Source organism: Euprymna scolopes, chromosome 11 (genome assembly GCF_053919585.1).
Source record: "Euprymna scolopes isolate OS-2025 chromosome 11, ASM5391958v1, whole genome shotgun sequence".
Taxonomy (NCBI): Eukaryota; Metazoa; Mollusca; class Cephalopoda; order Sepiida; family Sepiolidae; genus Euprymna; species Euprymna scolopes.
This window is the reverse complement of record NC_136492.1, coordinates 93,055,094-93,071,096: the sequence shown is the minus strand read 5'-3', so window position 1 is coordinate 93,071,096 and position 16,003 is coordinate 93,055,094. Positions and strand designations below refer to the sequence as shown.

Here is a 16,003-nt window from a genome sequence, read left to right as displayed (position 1 = left end):
GTACCAAATGGTATATATATTATTTAATTCGCATTCATTATTGAGATGAGTTTTATTTATTTATTGTGGACTATTATCCTTGTCTTAGTTGTTGTTTCACAACGTTTCGGCCAACTATTCCTCTGGCCTTCAGGGCCCGTGGCACAGTGGATAGAGACATTGAATCTCTACGGTCCCAGGTGAGAATTGTCTGAAGATAGTGATTTCAATCCTACTCAAAGTCGACCAGAGGCTTACTTGGCCAAAAACGTGGTGAGATGACAACTACGGAAGGCAGTAATTGCTGTGGATGCAGTTAGGAGATTCGGAGTTCCTATCCCGTCGCGGTTACCACCTGACGAAGACCAGAGGCATAGTTGGCTGAAATGTCATGAAACAACAACTAAAAAGATGAGGGTAATACTCATCTCAATAATGAATTCTAATGAAATAATATATGAATTAAAATCTATTAAAATCCATTATTCTTGAGCAACCTTTTTTTTCCAGAAAGAGAAAAAGTCTGAATTTTATCAAATGAAAAGCAGAATATAAAACTTTTTCTACTATTTTTAATAGAATTTTAAATTCCGCCCCCCTCGCCTGAAAAAAAAAAAAAAAAAAAAATCACCCTCATTTTTGTCTCAATAGATAACACATTTAAAAGGGTTTTTTTTTTTTAATCATTTCATTTTTTTTTTTTTTGTCTAAATAAGATTTAGGATGATTTGCTATAAGAATATGCAAAAATGTTATAACATAAGTACCTGGATTTCAAATAATTCCATTTTTCATCTTAGTCTATAGATTTCATGTGGCGAAATTAAAAAATCCAAAATTTAATGATAGTTCTGAAGAAACTATGGTAGCCTTTACATGAATAAATGAAGTTATTTAATCCTGTAAATTTCATTGTATTTTTTTACGTTTGCTTTGACGATTAAGTAAAGAATCAACTTTGTAAGGATTTAATTCTTTTTTCATAAGCAATATGTATTTGTTGCCTACATAACCCCCAAAGTTAAGCAACGATGGGGCTGGCCAGTACCAGATGGGTTATCATTTTGGGAATGATCGACACCATAAGTGTTGGAGACAACTCCTGCATCTAGTATCACGCTTGGTCGTCTTGACCCTGTCTTGCCATCAGGACTAAGTGTTTCTGGACGAGAGAGTGTGGTAGATGCAAAAGTCCCTCACACTTTAAACTAAGTCAAATGCAAATCACAGCAAAAAGGAAAAGGGGAAGATAATAACTATAAATATGAACAACTGTTTGTAGGCCTTTGTGGTCTACCATAGGTGAGGTAATATTACATAATGACATATTGCTGAAAGAAATTATCGTATTTTTGGCAAAATGCACAGCTATTTATTAATTTCTTCTTTTTTGGTATCGATTCTTCAAAGCATTTCCTATTTAATGGTATATTAGCAATATTGGGCTCACTAAAAGAAAATTATTAATTCATTTTTCAAAGATTTAAAAGTAATGTCTTTCATAAAATAATGAAAAAGTGTAATATATATATATATATATATATATATATATATATATATATATATAATACTTTTTTGCTAATCTGAAAGAATAATTATTAACATATTCAACAAATTTCACACTTTAAAACACAATGAATGAAAGATTAAACACATTCAAAATTCGAATTTTCAACCTTAAAATCTGATACGTGTGACTTTTTTTTTTTTTTTTTTTTTTTACTTGTGCCAGTTGACACGGTTAAGATTCGGATTAAAAATTGTTATAAAAATAAATACAATTTAGGCGCACATTATGATTATGTTGGTGCGTGAAAAATAAAAAATAACTCCCATGCAAATTCCGGCGTGGCCTTATATCAAATCGACTCAAAACGAGCAGACGTAGTACAGAGCACCCCACGTGATGTTTCCGTCCAATGAGATTTCTCCAAGGACATTTTTCTAAACTTTTCTTCTTAAGCTCGCTGGAGCCGGTCCAAATAGTATTTAAGCACACACAAACATCAAATCTCTCTCTCAACTGCATTTTGGCCCTTCGGGACAAGATCAAGGTGTGGTGTCTGTTCTTCAGATGCTGCACTTCTGTTTCTTGTTCTCTTTCGGTGGAGGAGAGGTCCTTCACGACTGAGACAATTTTTATTTTTGTACCTTTTCTCCACGTTAAAAAACGACCCTGGTGTCTAACTCTGTCCCGTGGGGAGGCATAGTAAATAGGTACTATCACTCTTCCATTACTTGGCCAAGATCAAAGTGTAGTATCTGTTCCGGCAGACACTGCAAGCTATGACTAGCAAAGACCAGATGTGGGGGCAACCCCACATGCCTGACCTTTAACCAGCTCCCATTTCCCACCTCTCGGGAGCTGGTCCCCTTTTTCCCTTCCCCCTCCCTTCACTCCTCACATTAAAAATTGGCCTTGTGCCTAATTTGCTCGGTGGGGGAGCAAATAAATACCGTCTGTTCCGGCAGATACTGCAAGCTATGACTAGCAAAGACCAGATGTGGGGGCAACCCCACATGCCTGACCATTAACCAGCTCCCATTTCCCACCTCTCGGGAGCTGGTCCCCTTTTTCCCTTCCCCCTCCCTTCACTCCTCACATTAAAAATCGGCCTTGTGCCTAATTTGCTCGGTGGGGGAGCAAATAAATACCATCTGTTCTCTCAGTAACAAAACTTTCCGCCACCGGGCTTTCATGCTAGGTTAAGGTGTTTTCATACTAACCTTCGTTAGCAAGGACCGACCCCCTCCTTTGGGGAGTCAGGACCTAAAGGACCGACTCCACATTTGTGGGAGCTTGGACCCGGAAACCGACTCTCTTTTTTGGGAGACTGGAATCTCGGGACCAACACCACTAGCTGGTAGTTGAGACCTGCTTTTGTTGTTTTTTGCATGCGTTTTTTCTTCATTCCAGTCTCTTCCCTCTAGAGACAGGGGATGGTCTAATTTCTCCACACTTAATTGCCTGAGCAGCACTCTGACCTGCCAGGCCCAAACTTTGTCTATCTTCGCTGCTCTCCCAGTGGATCGAGCAGACAGGGTTCTCTTTCTCGCTTCCGTTGGGGTAAGTTAGTGGGTAGGGTGACGTGGGGTAGGGCGGGTGCTTCGTTTCTGCTCCCCTCTGTGGGCAGGAATGCCTATCGCCTCTCTCTCTTAATTGCGACGCGGCACTCTGACCCGCTAGCACCCACTGCGTCTTTCTTCTCTGCTCTCCCCCCTCGCGGGGGGATCTGAGCTGCTAACCCGACATCCCCGTGAGGGGAAGTCAAAAACTAATTTCTTCAAAGTCCGCTCCTCCCCCTCCTCCCCTGGGATTTCTTTTCCCCCACTACACTTTGGTCCGCGTCAGCGGCCAGTGCAACCGCCACGATGCCAGGCAGGAGGGGTACGTCACCCCAAATGCGCAGCATCTCAACTGCTAACGACTCCCTATGTGAGGGAGCTGATGCATCTCCCGGCGAGACGGCGCCAGAAAACAAGGTAGGGCCCCGGCGCGCGGCGACCTTGGAAGAAAGCGGGAGGGTAGGGCCGCAGCCCGCGGCGACCCCCCGAAAAGCACCTACAACCGCTCCCCACGAGGGCAACCCAGCGGAAAAACTGCCGTTAAGTCACTAGCTGGGGAAAGTGCAGAACCCAGCCAACCAGCTGCACCCCAGGACGGCAGAACCAAGGGAGGAAGACCGGGGAACCCATCCCCCGCTCCCCCAAAGGGCGACTCCCCAACAGAAAAGGAGGAAAACAGCACCGCGGACCAAACCGAGGCGCTGAATGAAGATGTAATAGCCTCCATCTGTTCACTATTCGGCGGGGAAGACAGTGATTGGCCCCCCAACACTCCCCAAGAGGACCAAATACGGAAAAGGGGTGACTCTCTGGCCAGTGGTAACAAAAGCAAGCTGGAAGGAGAGACACCCTTGACAGTACCCACCAAGGCTCCAGCTGGGAACACGGCACCAGAAGGGGAGACACCTCCATCCCCCAAGGGGACAGCCACCCAGCAAAGGAAGAAAATAAGAAAGGGGAGCGGCCCGGAGATCAAACCAAGCCAGGACGAAACAACGCCAAAGACACAATGGCCTACTTTGCCTGGTAACGGCCCAGTTCCGAAACCAAAAATGCCCATAACAAGAGAGAGCCCCACAACACCAGCTACGCCCCCCAACCCGAGTCCAGCTGACACCCACCAGGATGGAGGACCGGCATGGGGCCCCAAAGAGCAGCAAGGGAAGTTGACGCCCGAAGACTACAGAGCACTCTTCGACTCCACTTACAAGGAGTATACCCAGGGGAACAACATCCAACCCCTCCCGGGTCAAGTGGAAGTTCTGGAGAAAAGAGTGCTCTCGCTGATAACTTCAGACACCAAGACAAGGAGTCTGACGGGCGTCAACAAGGACACCATGATGAACGTGTTGCTGGAACAGAACATTCCCGCCAACTACATCTGTAGAAGGAGTTACGCACAGTGGGATGTTCTGCTCCCCACCTCCGAGGACGCAGTCAGGCTGTCCAGGACCAGCCATCAGAGCAGGAACATAAAGCTCCAACCCATTTATATGAACAAGAGGAGAGCAAATGTTTCTGCTCTAAACGTCCCCTGCTATATGGAGGCCAAACAACTGGGGGCCATCCTAAGCCAGTATGGGGACGTAGAGGAAGTCACCCCGGTCCGCGGATTAAGAAACATCATGACCGGGGACTACAAAGTACAGATGGTCCTGGACAAGGCTGGATTCTACGCCATCCCAGCCACACTCAAGTTCGGAGAGTGGACACTCTCCCTTATAGTGGAAGGGAGGAGGCCCCATTGCTGGCTGTGCACACAACAAGGGCATATGGCGAAGGACTGTCCGAAGAGGAATGGAGGGAAGAAGCCCACAAAAGCGGCGGGAACAAGCGTGACAACAAATCAAGCCGCTGCTCCCGCGCCGGCCGCAAATCCTCCAGAGGCACCGACAGGCTGGGTGACGGTCGTAAAGAAAGGCAAGACCAACAAACAGCCATCCTTGCAGACAATCACCCAAGACCAAGAACAACCGAAGAGCGAGACGGAGAAGATGGACACACAGACACCCTCCTCCTCAAACAAGAGAAAACTACCAGAATCTGAGGAGGAGGCCGTGTCAGAGGCAGAGGAAGAGACAACAACAGTCTCTATGGCCCTGAGCGCAACAGAGATCAGGAGGGCCAGGAGGAGGAAAAGCCGCAAGACACGCGCAAACCCTCCTACCCCCACTGAGACTGAGAAGGACTCCCTCGCAACAACAACACAGGATGAGTCCTCTGTGATCCCAACACCCCAGCAACCCGAACAACCTTCCCCCTCTCCTATAAAAGCCCCAAGAAACTCTTCCCGCCCCTCATCCCGTGACAGGAGCCAAAAAGAAGAAAACGAGCAGGCTACCCCCTCCCCAAGCGCCCAGCCTCCCCATCAACAAAAGAGATCCCCTCCCCCACTCCCAAAGTCCGCACTGAACGGACCAAAAAGCTCCCCTTCCTGCCAGGAAGCAGGATTTGTGAAACAGACCCTCTCCAACCGGCTCCGGACCTTAAAGGACAACAGAAGGTCCGGTACAATAAACTAAAAAACTTTGAAAAAGTCGGTGGAGACCTAGTAACAGACCCCACTAAATTCAAGGACGCTCCCTTGTTGACCACTTTCGTTAGGGTCAACAAGGACGCTAGGACTGAAGGAATGTGGGCAATGATTAAGGCAGCGAAGAATGCGATCCCAGGCCAGCAGCTGGTGGATAGGGACCATCCTTCGCTGACCAACATTTTCTTTAAATGTGAGGGTAGAATCCCCATGTATGTACACCCATCGCTATACAGGGCACTTAAGCTAACCTTCCCCCTGGACGTGGGGGGCGTGGCCAAGGATGGATCACCTTCATTGGATTTACTTACCGGCAGCCTTGGCCAGGCCTGCCATGTCCTCACTGCCAAGGATTTCAGACCCGTCTGTGACAGTGCTTGAGGTAAGTGATCATGTCTTTGAACTTGGCTACATTGAATGTGAGGGGCATCAGGTGTCGAAGCAAGGCCTCGCGCGTTGTGAGAGACTTGGTGTCCCTCAAGGTAGATATTGCCGCTATCCAGGAGACCCACTTTGTTTGTGACGGGGATTGTCAGGTGCTGGTAAACGATTACGATGTCTGCTCAGCATATGGCAATACCTATAGTCGTGGAATCTCCTTGCTAGTGAGTCGCACCCTGTCAGCGTCGGTGAATGTTGTTCACGCAGGCGAGGACGGGCGGGCGCTTGTTGTTGATGTTGCTGTTAATTGTAGTGTTTTTCGGATTGTTGCTGTTTATGCTCCCAATGCTGCTGTAGAGAGGGCAACCTTTTTTCGACGGTTGGAGGGCTTCTTAGTGGATCCGGAACGGTTAGTTTTAATGGGGGATTGGAATGCAATCCTTGATCCCAAAATAGATAAGGTCGGGGGGACTAGCGGGTCGGCGTGGTGTGACAGCAGTCTGTCTGACCTGATGGCCTCGTGCGATCTCGTCGACAGATTTCGTCTGTATCATCCGGGGCGGGAGATGTTACAGGGAGTAAGTGGTGGGTTAGTCTCAAGGCCAAAATTAGGCGCTTCTCTGTCCAGTATAGCCAACGCCTCGCGATAGATAAGGCTAAGGCAAAGAAGCGTTTAGAGGATAAGCTGACCGGGGCGGTGGAGGGGGGGGAACCCCTAGAGTTAGCACTAGCTAAACAAGATCTCAACCGCTTGGCTAGCGAGCGGTATGAAGGTCAAGTAGTTAGGGCTAGGTTAAAGAAAGTTTCTAACGAGGCTGTGAATGTTGACGCTGTTGAGCGTAAGGCTGCTTTAAGGCGCGGTTCGGTTGGGTACATTCGTAAAGTACATAACCTGGAAGGACACGCTTTAGTATCGACTCGGGAGATCTGCGAGGGGTTTTGGGAGCATCTATCGGTGCGCTTCACCCAACTACCCGGACTCAGGGTTGATGAGTTTGGCAGCTATTTGGCTGACTCGCCCCGCCTCCCGGTGGCTCGGGCGGCTAGCTGTGATGGTCTTATTACTGAACATGAGGTCATTACTGCGTTGAAGCAGGTCGGCTATAACAAATCCCCGGGGCTTGATGGTTTACCCTACGAGTTTTACTTGAGGCTGTCGCTCATGTTGGTCCCTATTCTGAAGGATATGTTCAACCATTGGTTTGCCCAGGGTTCCATCCCTGGACAGGTGACCAAGGGTGTGATCACATTGCTGAGGAAAGGTCAACGGCATGGTGGGAGGGAAAACTTTGATGATTTTAGGCCCTTGACTCTGCTAAACACAGAGTTAAAGATTTTGGCAAAGATTCTTGCGAATCGCTTGCAGGTTGTCATCACTGACTTGATCGAACCGGACCAGACTTATGCTGTGAAGGGGAGATCGATTCAAGACAATTTGCACTTGATACGCTCGATCATAGAGGGGACAGAAGACAACGCCGAAGCCGCGCTGATCAGTTTGGATCAGTCCAAGGCATTCGATAGGGTCGACCATCGGTTCCTAGGATCTGTGCTAGAGGCCGCCGGATTTAATCCGGACTTCCGCAAGTGGATCTTTGTTCTGTATGACAGGCCGACGGTAGCAGTGCAGATCAATGGTAAGCTGTCGGAGTCATTCGCTGTCTCTCGGTCGGTGCGACAGGGTTGTCCGCTGTCGCCTCTGTTGTATGTCCTGGCGTTGGAACCCCTCCTTCGCAAGTTAAGGGACGAGGCGGCTACACCAGTCCTGCTGGAATAGCTCTCCCTGGAGGCACACGAGCCAGGGTTTCCGCATTCGCCGATGACGTCACCGTGTTCGTGTCTTGCCTCACGGACGTTCAAGCGGTGGTCGAGGTGCTTGCTCGATACGAAGAAGTAACAGGGGCCATCTTCAACCGTAGCAAGTCTGTTGGCCTGCGGTTGAGGGCCTGGACCGGGGTAAACTCGCTTCCAGGTATTTTCAGATGGACCGATGGACCGGTCCGCATTCTCGGTGTCGGGTTTGGACCGGGACTTCAGCTGGAAAAGAATTGGTCGGAAGTACAGTCTAAGGTCAAATCGTCAGTAAAGACTTGGATTGGAAGGAAATTGTCCTTGAAGGGTCGGGCGGAGGCGTGTGCTACATACGTCTTTCCGCTCATCCTTTACCGTTTGTCTGTACTTCCTCTCCCTGCAGAACGACTAACCCGCTTACAAGGGCGCCTCGATTCACTTTTGTGGAACGAGGGTAAACATTATGTCTACAGAGAGGTCTGTGTTCAAAGTCCGAGCGAGGGAGGCCTGGGTCAGCCCAGTCTCTTGTGTCATAGAAACGCCGAGAGATTGGCTTTCCTGGGTCGTTCGCTTGAAGGAGACGCTCCTTGGGTCCCTGTGGTTGAGAACTCGTTTCCCAATCTCAAACCCAACCCTTCGGTAGAAGGTCATCGTAGACCGAAGGGGGAGTCCAAGTTCTTCTTCGAATGCCGGACCGCTCTTAGAGCTTTGCCGGGGACCAATGTCCTCGATCAGCCAAGGAAGAAACTGTATCGGGATTTAGTGGAGGGGACCGCGAAGGATTCACTTTGTAGGCGGATGGGATGGTCGATGGAGGTTGTCCATTCTCAATGGTGTTGGGCGCCGGGACGGGAGATTCTGAATAACTCGGAATTCTCCCTGACTTGGCGACTGGTCCGAAATGCGCTGCCCCTCTTCGACGAACTTTTCCGGTATAAAGAACATACCAGGCGCTTCTGTCCGTGCTGTGACGAACGCGAGCCCGAAACAATCGAGCACGTGTTTTTTAGTTGCAGCCGGATACAGCCCCTATTAAAGTACGTCGAGGGGGTAACAGCTCGCATCGATGCCGAGTGTCCGCTCGATCTCGACGTAGGAACTTTTGTGTACAACATGGAGCCGCCGTTCCCCAGGGAGGAAAGTTTGGTTTTCCTGGCGATCCTAGCAGTAGCGCGCATGACCATTTGGATCACACGCCTCAAGTTGGTCCGCGAAGGGACATCTGTTCCTGATCGGGATCTGATCTTTTACTTTAAACATTTGCTTAAAGTAAAGATCAGATGCGATTGGAAGAGGTTGCCTAGAGTGGAATTTGACAAGAGGTGGGTGCACAGCACTAGTTTGTGCATCCGCCGAGGAGCCAAGTTTCAATACGTGTTCCCTCCTTAGGCATGGCATGGGCGGTGCTGGGTCCTACGGAACCCATCCCGCCTAGGTTAGCATTATAAGTTCAGTAAAGTAACTCTTGACTGGTGGTACAAATGAGATTCTGTTCCTGATTTTATTTTTTGGTATTAGAGAACCTCTGAGTCTGCCCAACCCCCCTGCTCCTCATCTTTATTTTCTGATGCCCCCAGTCATCCCCCTACTCAGAGGTCACCTTCCTACCCCCTCCATCCGTTGCTTTATTTTCTCCCACCTCCATTAAGGCGACTTCCCCAAACCCCATTAGGGATGCTCTGCTTGTTTTCGGTTCCCCGGAAAACAGTGGGGGATCTAGCCACATAGTAAGACCCCCCTGTACTATTCTAACAACACATTAGTAGTTTTTTCCTTATTTTTGAAATGAACATTTTCATTAGTTTTTTCCCACTCCACGAACATTTTATGCCAATTAATTCAAGAACTCTTTCTAATGAAATCGAACTTTATTTTCTCACACATACACAAAAAAAAAAAAAAAAAAAAAAAAAAAAAAAAATGCACACACAACATACAGAAATGAATATACAAATTGTACATAGTTAAATTTTACATTGAACGCTGGGGTTATTAGTTAGATTAGGATCCACAGAGTGATTGAGGTATTTTGGTAAATGTTGCCAGTCAAGAGTAAGACTTCAAAGTCTCATCTGTTACATAGTCAAAAAGACCCTGTACCCTCCCCCTCCCAATTTCTTATAGGGCCTTGTGCCTAATTTTGTTGAATTGAATTTTTTGTACGTTTTTTATGTTCAATTTTTTCTTTCTCAATAAAATATATAAACAAGATCAAAGTGTAGTATCTGTTCTTCAGATGCTGCACTTCATTTTCTTGTTCTCTTTCGGTGGAGGAGAAATCCTTCACGACCGAGACAATTTTTATTTTTGTACCTTTTCTCCACGTTAAAAAACGACCCTGGTGTCTAACTCTGTCCCGTGGAGAGGCATAGTAAATAGGTACTATCACTCTTCCATTTTCACCGCTCCACGCGCTTCATACAATTTCACAGGCGCGCATTACCTATTGCCTCTCTTAACATGTTTTAACATATGAACAGTTCAACAAAAAAAGACATTCTCCTTTTTTTATATACGAACACTTAAAAAGGACTTCTGAACTCATTATAAAGAGAATCATATTTTATTTGTTAATGGTTGGTTTCTGTGAATAAACCTCCGTTTGTTTTGCATGTAAGTCTTCTTTTTATTTATTTGTGGAGGAAGTTAGTTCCTAAAAAGGCCTGACGACCCCCACATACTTTATTTACAATCATCACCCTCCCCACAACAATATATTTTGTTCAGTTTCGGCTGATTATTTTATGCATATTTGTGACCACAACTAAAAGGGGGGGGGTTGTAAGCAAAAATAATATTTATATAAATATCGATCATAAAAAAAAAGACTCTTATAAAGTTCATTCGTCACTTAATAATCTGTGAAAATTACGTATTGATTGGATAATTACTTGATTTTTGGTAGATTTTTAAAGAGAGACAACGTTAAAAAATACTTACTCCTTCCTTTTGTTTTGGCCGTGCCTAAATTTAACAGATTTCTGAATTTTGATTACAATTCTGGATTTTGCTAATATACATGCAGACAATAAATTGGCTGATACAAATAAAGTCTTACAGACAATTGTGTACAATTACCTAACAATGAACTTCACCGAGTTAATTCTTATTTCTTTAGAAAATTGCATACGTTTCTGCCAGAAGAAAAGCCTTCTACGGAAGGTATTTTATTCTCTACCAAACGTTCTGGGAAAGTGCAAATGGCAGGGTAGATTAAAAAAGAATGAAAGCATTTGAACACTACTATTAACCCTAAGTCAAAGTGGCAATCCGGTCATTTTGGTAAAAGTTTTACACTTTAAGTTCTTTATATCTTCAAATAACCAATTAACTCCACTACTGCTTTACTGCTTTCCACATTTTTTTTGGGGGGGGGGAGTAGTTATTAGCGAGGTTGGAATAAGAATAATATTTGTTATGAGTGGGTTTGGGTTGATGCGAGTTTTATATGGCGGGGATTGACGCAACCAGCCGATTGATCAGCTAGGTTATAGACAGTCCGGTCATCAGTATCTCATCTTTAAGAGTCACGGGTTGCCAAACTGTTGGCCCTATCAGGAGAGGGAAGAAAAAGGACGGAAAAAAAAAAAAAAAAAAAAGAAAACGAAAGAAAGATAGTTTTCAGCTTTGGAGGAAACGATTGAGTTTTGTAAAGGGAATAAAACAATAACATCCATGTTTAGTGGACACTAGACAACCCAAATTCATAGCACCGGTTCAATATGAGGGGGGGGGTAGACATGGCTATAGCATATGCATTTAGGGAGAGTGTGTTTTGTTTTATTTTTGTTTTTTTAAAGAGCAATGTCCTCTTCTGTGCAATCAAAATTATTTTGCGTTAAGTTGTTTTAAAAACAAATTTAAGTTGAACAAAAACAATTCTTTTCGGAATGCCAAAAACATTGATTGAAGAAAGAATGTTTTGAAAAAAATAATCGAATGGCATCTGCTGTTTTGTTGCTAACATGGTCATTCAACGTAAATAGGATTCGAAATAAAAAGAAAATGGAGTACAAAAAAATCTTTTTTTTTTTTTTTTTAAATGACTTAACATCGGTAAGGATAGAGGATACAAAACTGACGATGACCGAAACAAAATTGATCCAGTAAAAAAAAAAAAAGAAAGAAAAATAATAATAATAATTGTGAATGCTCTTCACAAACTGACAGGATAGAAAATAACGGCTAGATAAAATCAAGTACTAGTAACGAACAAGAAGCACAGCCGAAAAGTAAAAGTACAAATGAAAATTACATTCAAGAAACAGAAAAACATTTACATTATTGCTTTTTTTTCTTGTAAAAATCTAGGGTAAATATCCAGATCCGCTACTACAGAACACCGACCACTCTAATTTTTTTTTTTTTTTTTTTTTTAATAGGTAATTGAGGTCGCTGACAACGAATCTGATAGTCAAACTTGGGGGAAATTTACCGTTTGCATGGTATTTACCCCTGAACCCACGAACTACTTTCCACCATTTTGCAGCTTCCCAACATCACATCCGCCCCCCCCCCCCCGCTCGTGCCCCCAATGTAAACAGTAAAATCTTCGGAAAATGTTAAATGGTGTTCTAATTGGTAAATGTCGGTGCGCGGTGCATTACTTACGGAAAAACGTTTAACTAAACTGCAAAAGCACCTATTAAGCCACATAAGTTCTATAATTGAATCCCCCCTCCCGCAAAAAAAGAATGAAAAACAAATATGTTTGGTGTTTATGTTTTTGTAAACCACATTAAAAACTACGTGAGACAAAAAAAAAAAGTCCCAATTTGTTGTACTTTTCTTTAACTGTAAGTCATTAAAAAAATGTCAGTCCGTAATTTTTTAATTGGTACGCCATGTGAAAAGGCAGTTTGCTAGGTGAAGCATTAAGCAAGCCGTCGTTCATGTTGCAGCGCACGCGCGTAGCGTAAACCGAAGCTGCAAAATGGTGGAAAGTTATTCGTGGTATCGGGGGTTAATACCATGCAAACGGTAAATTTGCCCCAAGTTTGACTATTAGATTCGTTGTCAGCGACCTCAATTACTTATAAAACAGCAAATTAGAGTGGTCGGTGTTCTGTAGTAGCGGATCTGGATATTTACCAAGAGTTCCCTGCCGAACTGAACACCCTAAAAAAACAATGACTTCTCCCCACGCATGCGCAAAGGGAAGGGCATGTTTTCTTTTTAAATGACAACGTTAATGTTTATGAATATTGAAATAAAATACATTACTACACATTTATTAATATCTCACTTTTAATCACTTTTATCGACTTTTTTTAACACAGAAATGAAAAAAGTTGGGAAATTATTTTAATATTCATTTTAAGAAAATGCTATTAAAAAAGAAAAGAAAAAGTCGATAAAAGTGACACAAACAGTAAAATAGTAAAAAAAAAAAAAAAAGATATTAATAGTAATGTCTTATTTCAATATTTCATATATATAATATTTCAATATAAGAAGAAAAAGTCGATAAAAGTGACACATAAACAGTAAAAAAAAAAAGATATTAATAAATGTGTAGTAATGTATTTTATTTCAATATTCATAAACATTAACGTTGTCATTTAAAAAGAAAATGCTATTAAAAAGTTTTTAAAAAGTTTTAAAAAAGTCGATAAAAGTGATTAAAAGTGAGATATTATTAATAAATGTGTAGTAATGTATTTTATTACTATGGCAACTAAAATGTCCTTTGCGCATGCGTGGGGAGAAGTCATTGTTTTTTGAGGGTGTTCGGCAGGGAACTCTTACCGCGACCAGTACCGAAAAATATTTTATTGTCTATAAACAAAATGGTATTTTTTTTTTTACTTTAACTGCAACTCAACGCTTACATTTAAATTGACAGCTTTTACAATATTCAGGTATGTTAAAAGTTTTAACTTAAAACCGAACGTCACATTTACATGTGGGGCAGACAAGTACTTTTCTGAATATTAAGACCATTATTATCCGATGTAATCGATCGTTTTTACTGGTGGCAATGTTTTCCCCAAGTGCGTGCATGTTACAAAACACTCCCTCCTCCCCATGTTAAGAATGGCGGCGGTGATATTTATTAATACATTGGAAAATAAAAAGATTCTTAATATCCAAAAAACTACTTGTCTGTGAAAAAGTTTAAATGTGATATTCGTTTTCAGCATACTCGAAAATTTGTAAAAGTCGTTTTTTATAAATGTGAGTGTTAGGTGGAAAGAAAATAAAAAATTACCAAATCAATAAGCGCTGCTGCTGCTGTGCTGTGTTGTTTCTGAAACTTGGTCTTCATTTTGTGTAATTGCCTTTCAACTGTTCGTTACATAATCACATAACAACATGTTAATGAAAACAAATCACAAGAAATAAAAACAAAACAACTTACTATGCGCTCCGTACGCCCCCAAACTCACCGCCAGTGCGCCGGAGAGTCCGCCGACCCTGACAAAGTTACTACCGACGCGACTCCACATCATAACAACGTCTTTCCTTCGCACATCAAAGGGAGGATCTGGTCCGCCGGCACAACTGGTGTTGCCTATTATACCCGATGGGTTCTGCTGACCGGACCAAAAATAGCTTGTCCACCCACCACCACCGGTAGCCACGTGGTTGGTGTTGTTAACACCGGAGTGAGTCGAACCACCGAATATCTGGTTGCCAATTGCTCGCGTAGTCTTTAAGCCGAAATTCCCAACAGCAGCTGTGGACGACCACAAGAAATTGTTTACACCGTGAAGAAAGTCCATAACTTATCTCTTTTGTGGTTTGGGTTCAGAAGTTTGTCTGTTCGCAAACAAACTAAAAGGTGTTAATACGTCACCGGATAAAAACAATTTGGTGTTCTTTTGTCCCTCAGAAACACGACGAATTTTTAAAAATAATAACAGTCTTCATCGTTAGTTTTCTTTTTAAATATGCCTTTTTTTGTTTTCTGTGTAAAACCAGAAGTTTAACAGAGATTAAATCAACTACGCGGAAATTAAACGACAACGAAAAACATGATACATAATGAAACGAACTTCTCCTCCGGTGTAAAAGAACGAAAACAATCTACAGAACAGCAGCAGCAGCGATCACCAGTTATGGAAACCCATTCATGCCATAATAAACGTTTTTCTTACTCTAAAAATTAAAGATGTAATCCTATTTTCGTCACCCAAATTATTTAGAATGAAATGATTTTAGCATTATATTTAAACAATTAAATTTTTACTCGTACCATGTTTTAGCACTTTTGCATGACAGTGCCATGAGGTGAATGTGTGTATTTTAGTTTCAAGAACGGCCGATAGAGGGCGTGTGTCAGTCGAACAGGGCTGTCACTCACTCATTGAAAAAACAAAAACAATATTAAAAATTTCTATAAATTTTTATAAATGAATAGAAACTTCTATAATTAAATTATATTTTGCTCTATTGACAAACCAAAAATTATATTTTGATATATGTTTATACAATCTTACTGTGAAAAAAAAAAAAAAAAACAATTTTTGTGTAAAAAAATATTCTTAAGTCTCTATAAATGTCTCATGTTTTTAAAATTATATTTTGCTACATTTTGCTAAAATTATATTTTGATATATTTTTATACAATCTTATTGTGAAAAAAAAAAAACAAAGACAAAAAATAATAATTATATGTTGCTACATCTAATACAATCGTACAGGAAAAAAACAAATAATTCTAAAGACAATAAATGTTTCATGTTTTTACCATTTATTTTATTTTCACTTATAAATCACTCATTTAAGAGAAATATTGTTCTGACAAACCCCTGTACAGAGAGACCTTAGACACTCGAGGATAGTGTCTAGTAGGCATTCAAGTTCTCTCTTTGAGAGTTATGTGTGTGTATCCGTGTGTATCCAGAGAGTTGAATAGACTAGACAAAGAAAAAATATGAGGTGGGAAGATTGAGGGAAAATGGACGAAGGAGAAAGAGAGAGAGAGGTAGAAGTTATGTTAAACTTTTACCCCAGGCAATGCCTGGCAACCCTGCTAGTTAAGTATATTTCCTTCTTGATAATAATCTTGGTACGAATTTTTATGCACTCTTCCTTTTCTCTTTATTTATCTTATACCTATACTTTATTACTCATTTTCTTTTCCTCTATTCTTCTTTTCTCCCGCTTTCTATCCCTCTCTTTCCCATGTATCATTCTTTTCTCCTCTCCCTTTTCCCTCTTGTTCTCCCTTTCCTATCACTACTTGTACCAACCCCTTTTTATTACATCATGACGTCATAAAGGATCTCTTCCCCTTTATCCATTGTA

General features: G+C 42.6%; 1 protein-coding gene across 1 annotated transcript in view; it reads right to left on the bottom strand.

Moving 5' to 3' along the window:
• Positions 1-15,053, bottom strand: part of LOC145287965 (transmembrane protein 256 homolog) — a 40,656-nt gene extending 25,603 nt beyond the window's left edge. The window contains exon 1 of the mRNA XM_080135936.1: positions 14,112-15,053. Within this exon, the coding sequence (XP_079992062.1) occupies positions 14,112-14,475 (364 nt within the window). The 5' untranslated portion in view covers positions 14,476-15,053. The remainder of the gene's footprint in view (positions 1-14,111) is intronic.
• Between the last annotated feature and the right edge of the window lie 950 nt (positions 15,054-16,003).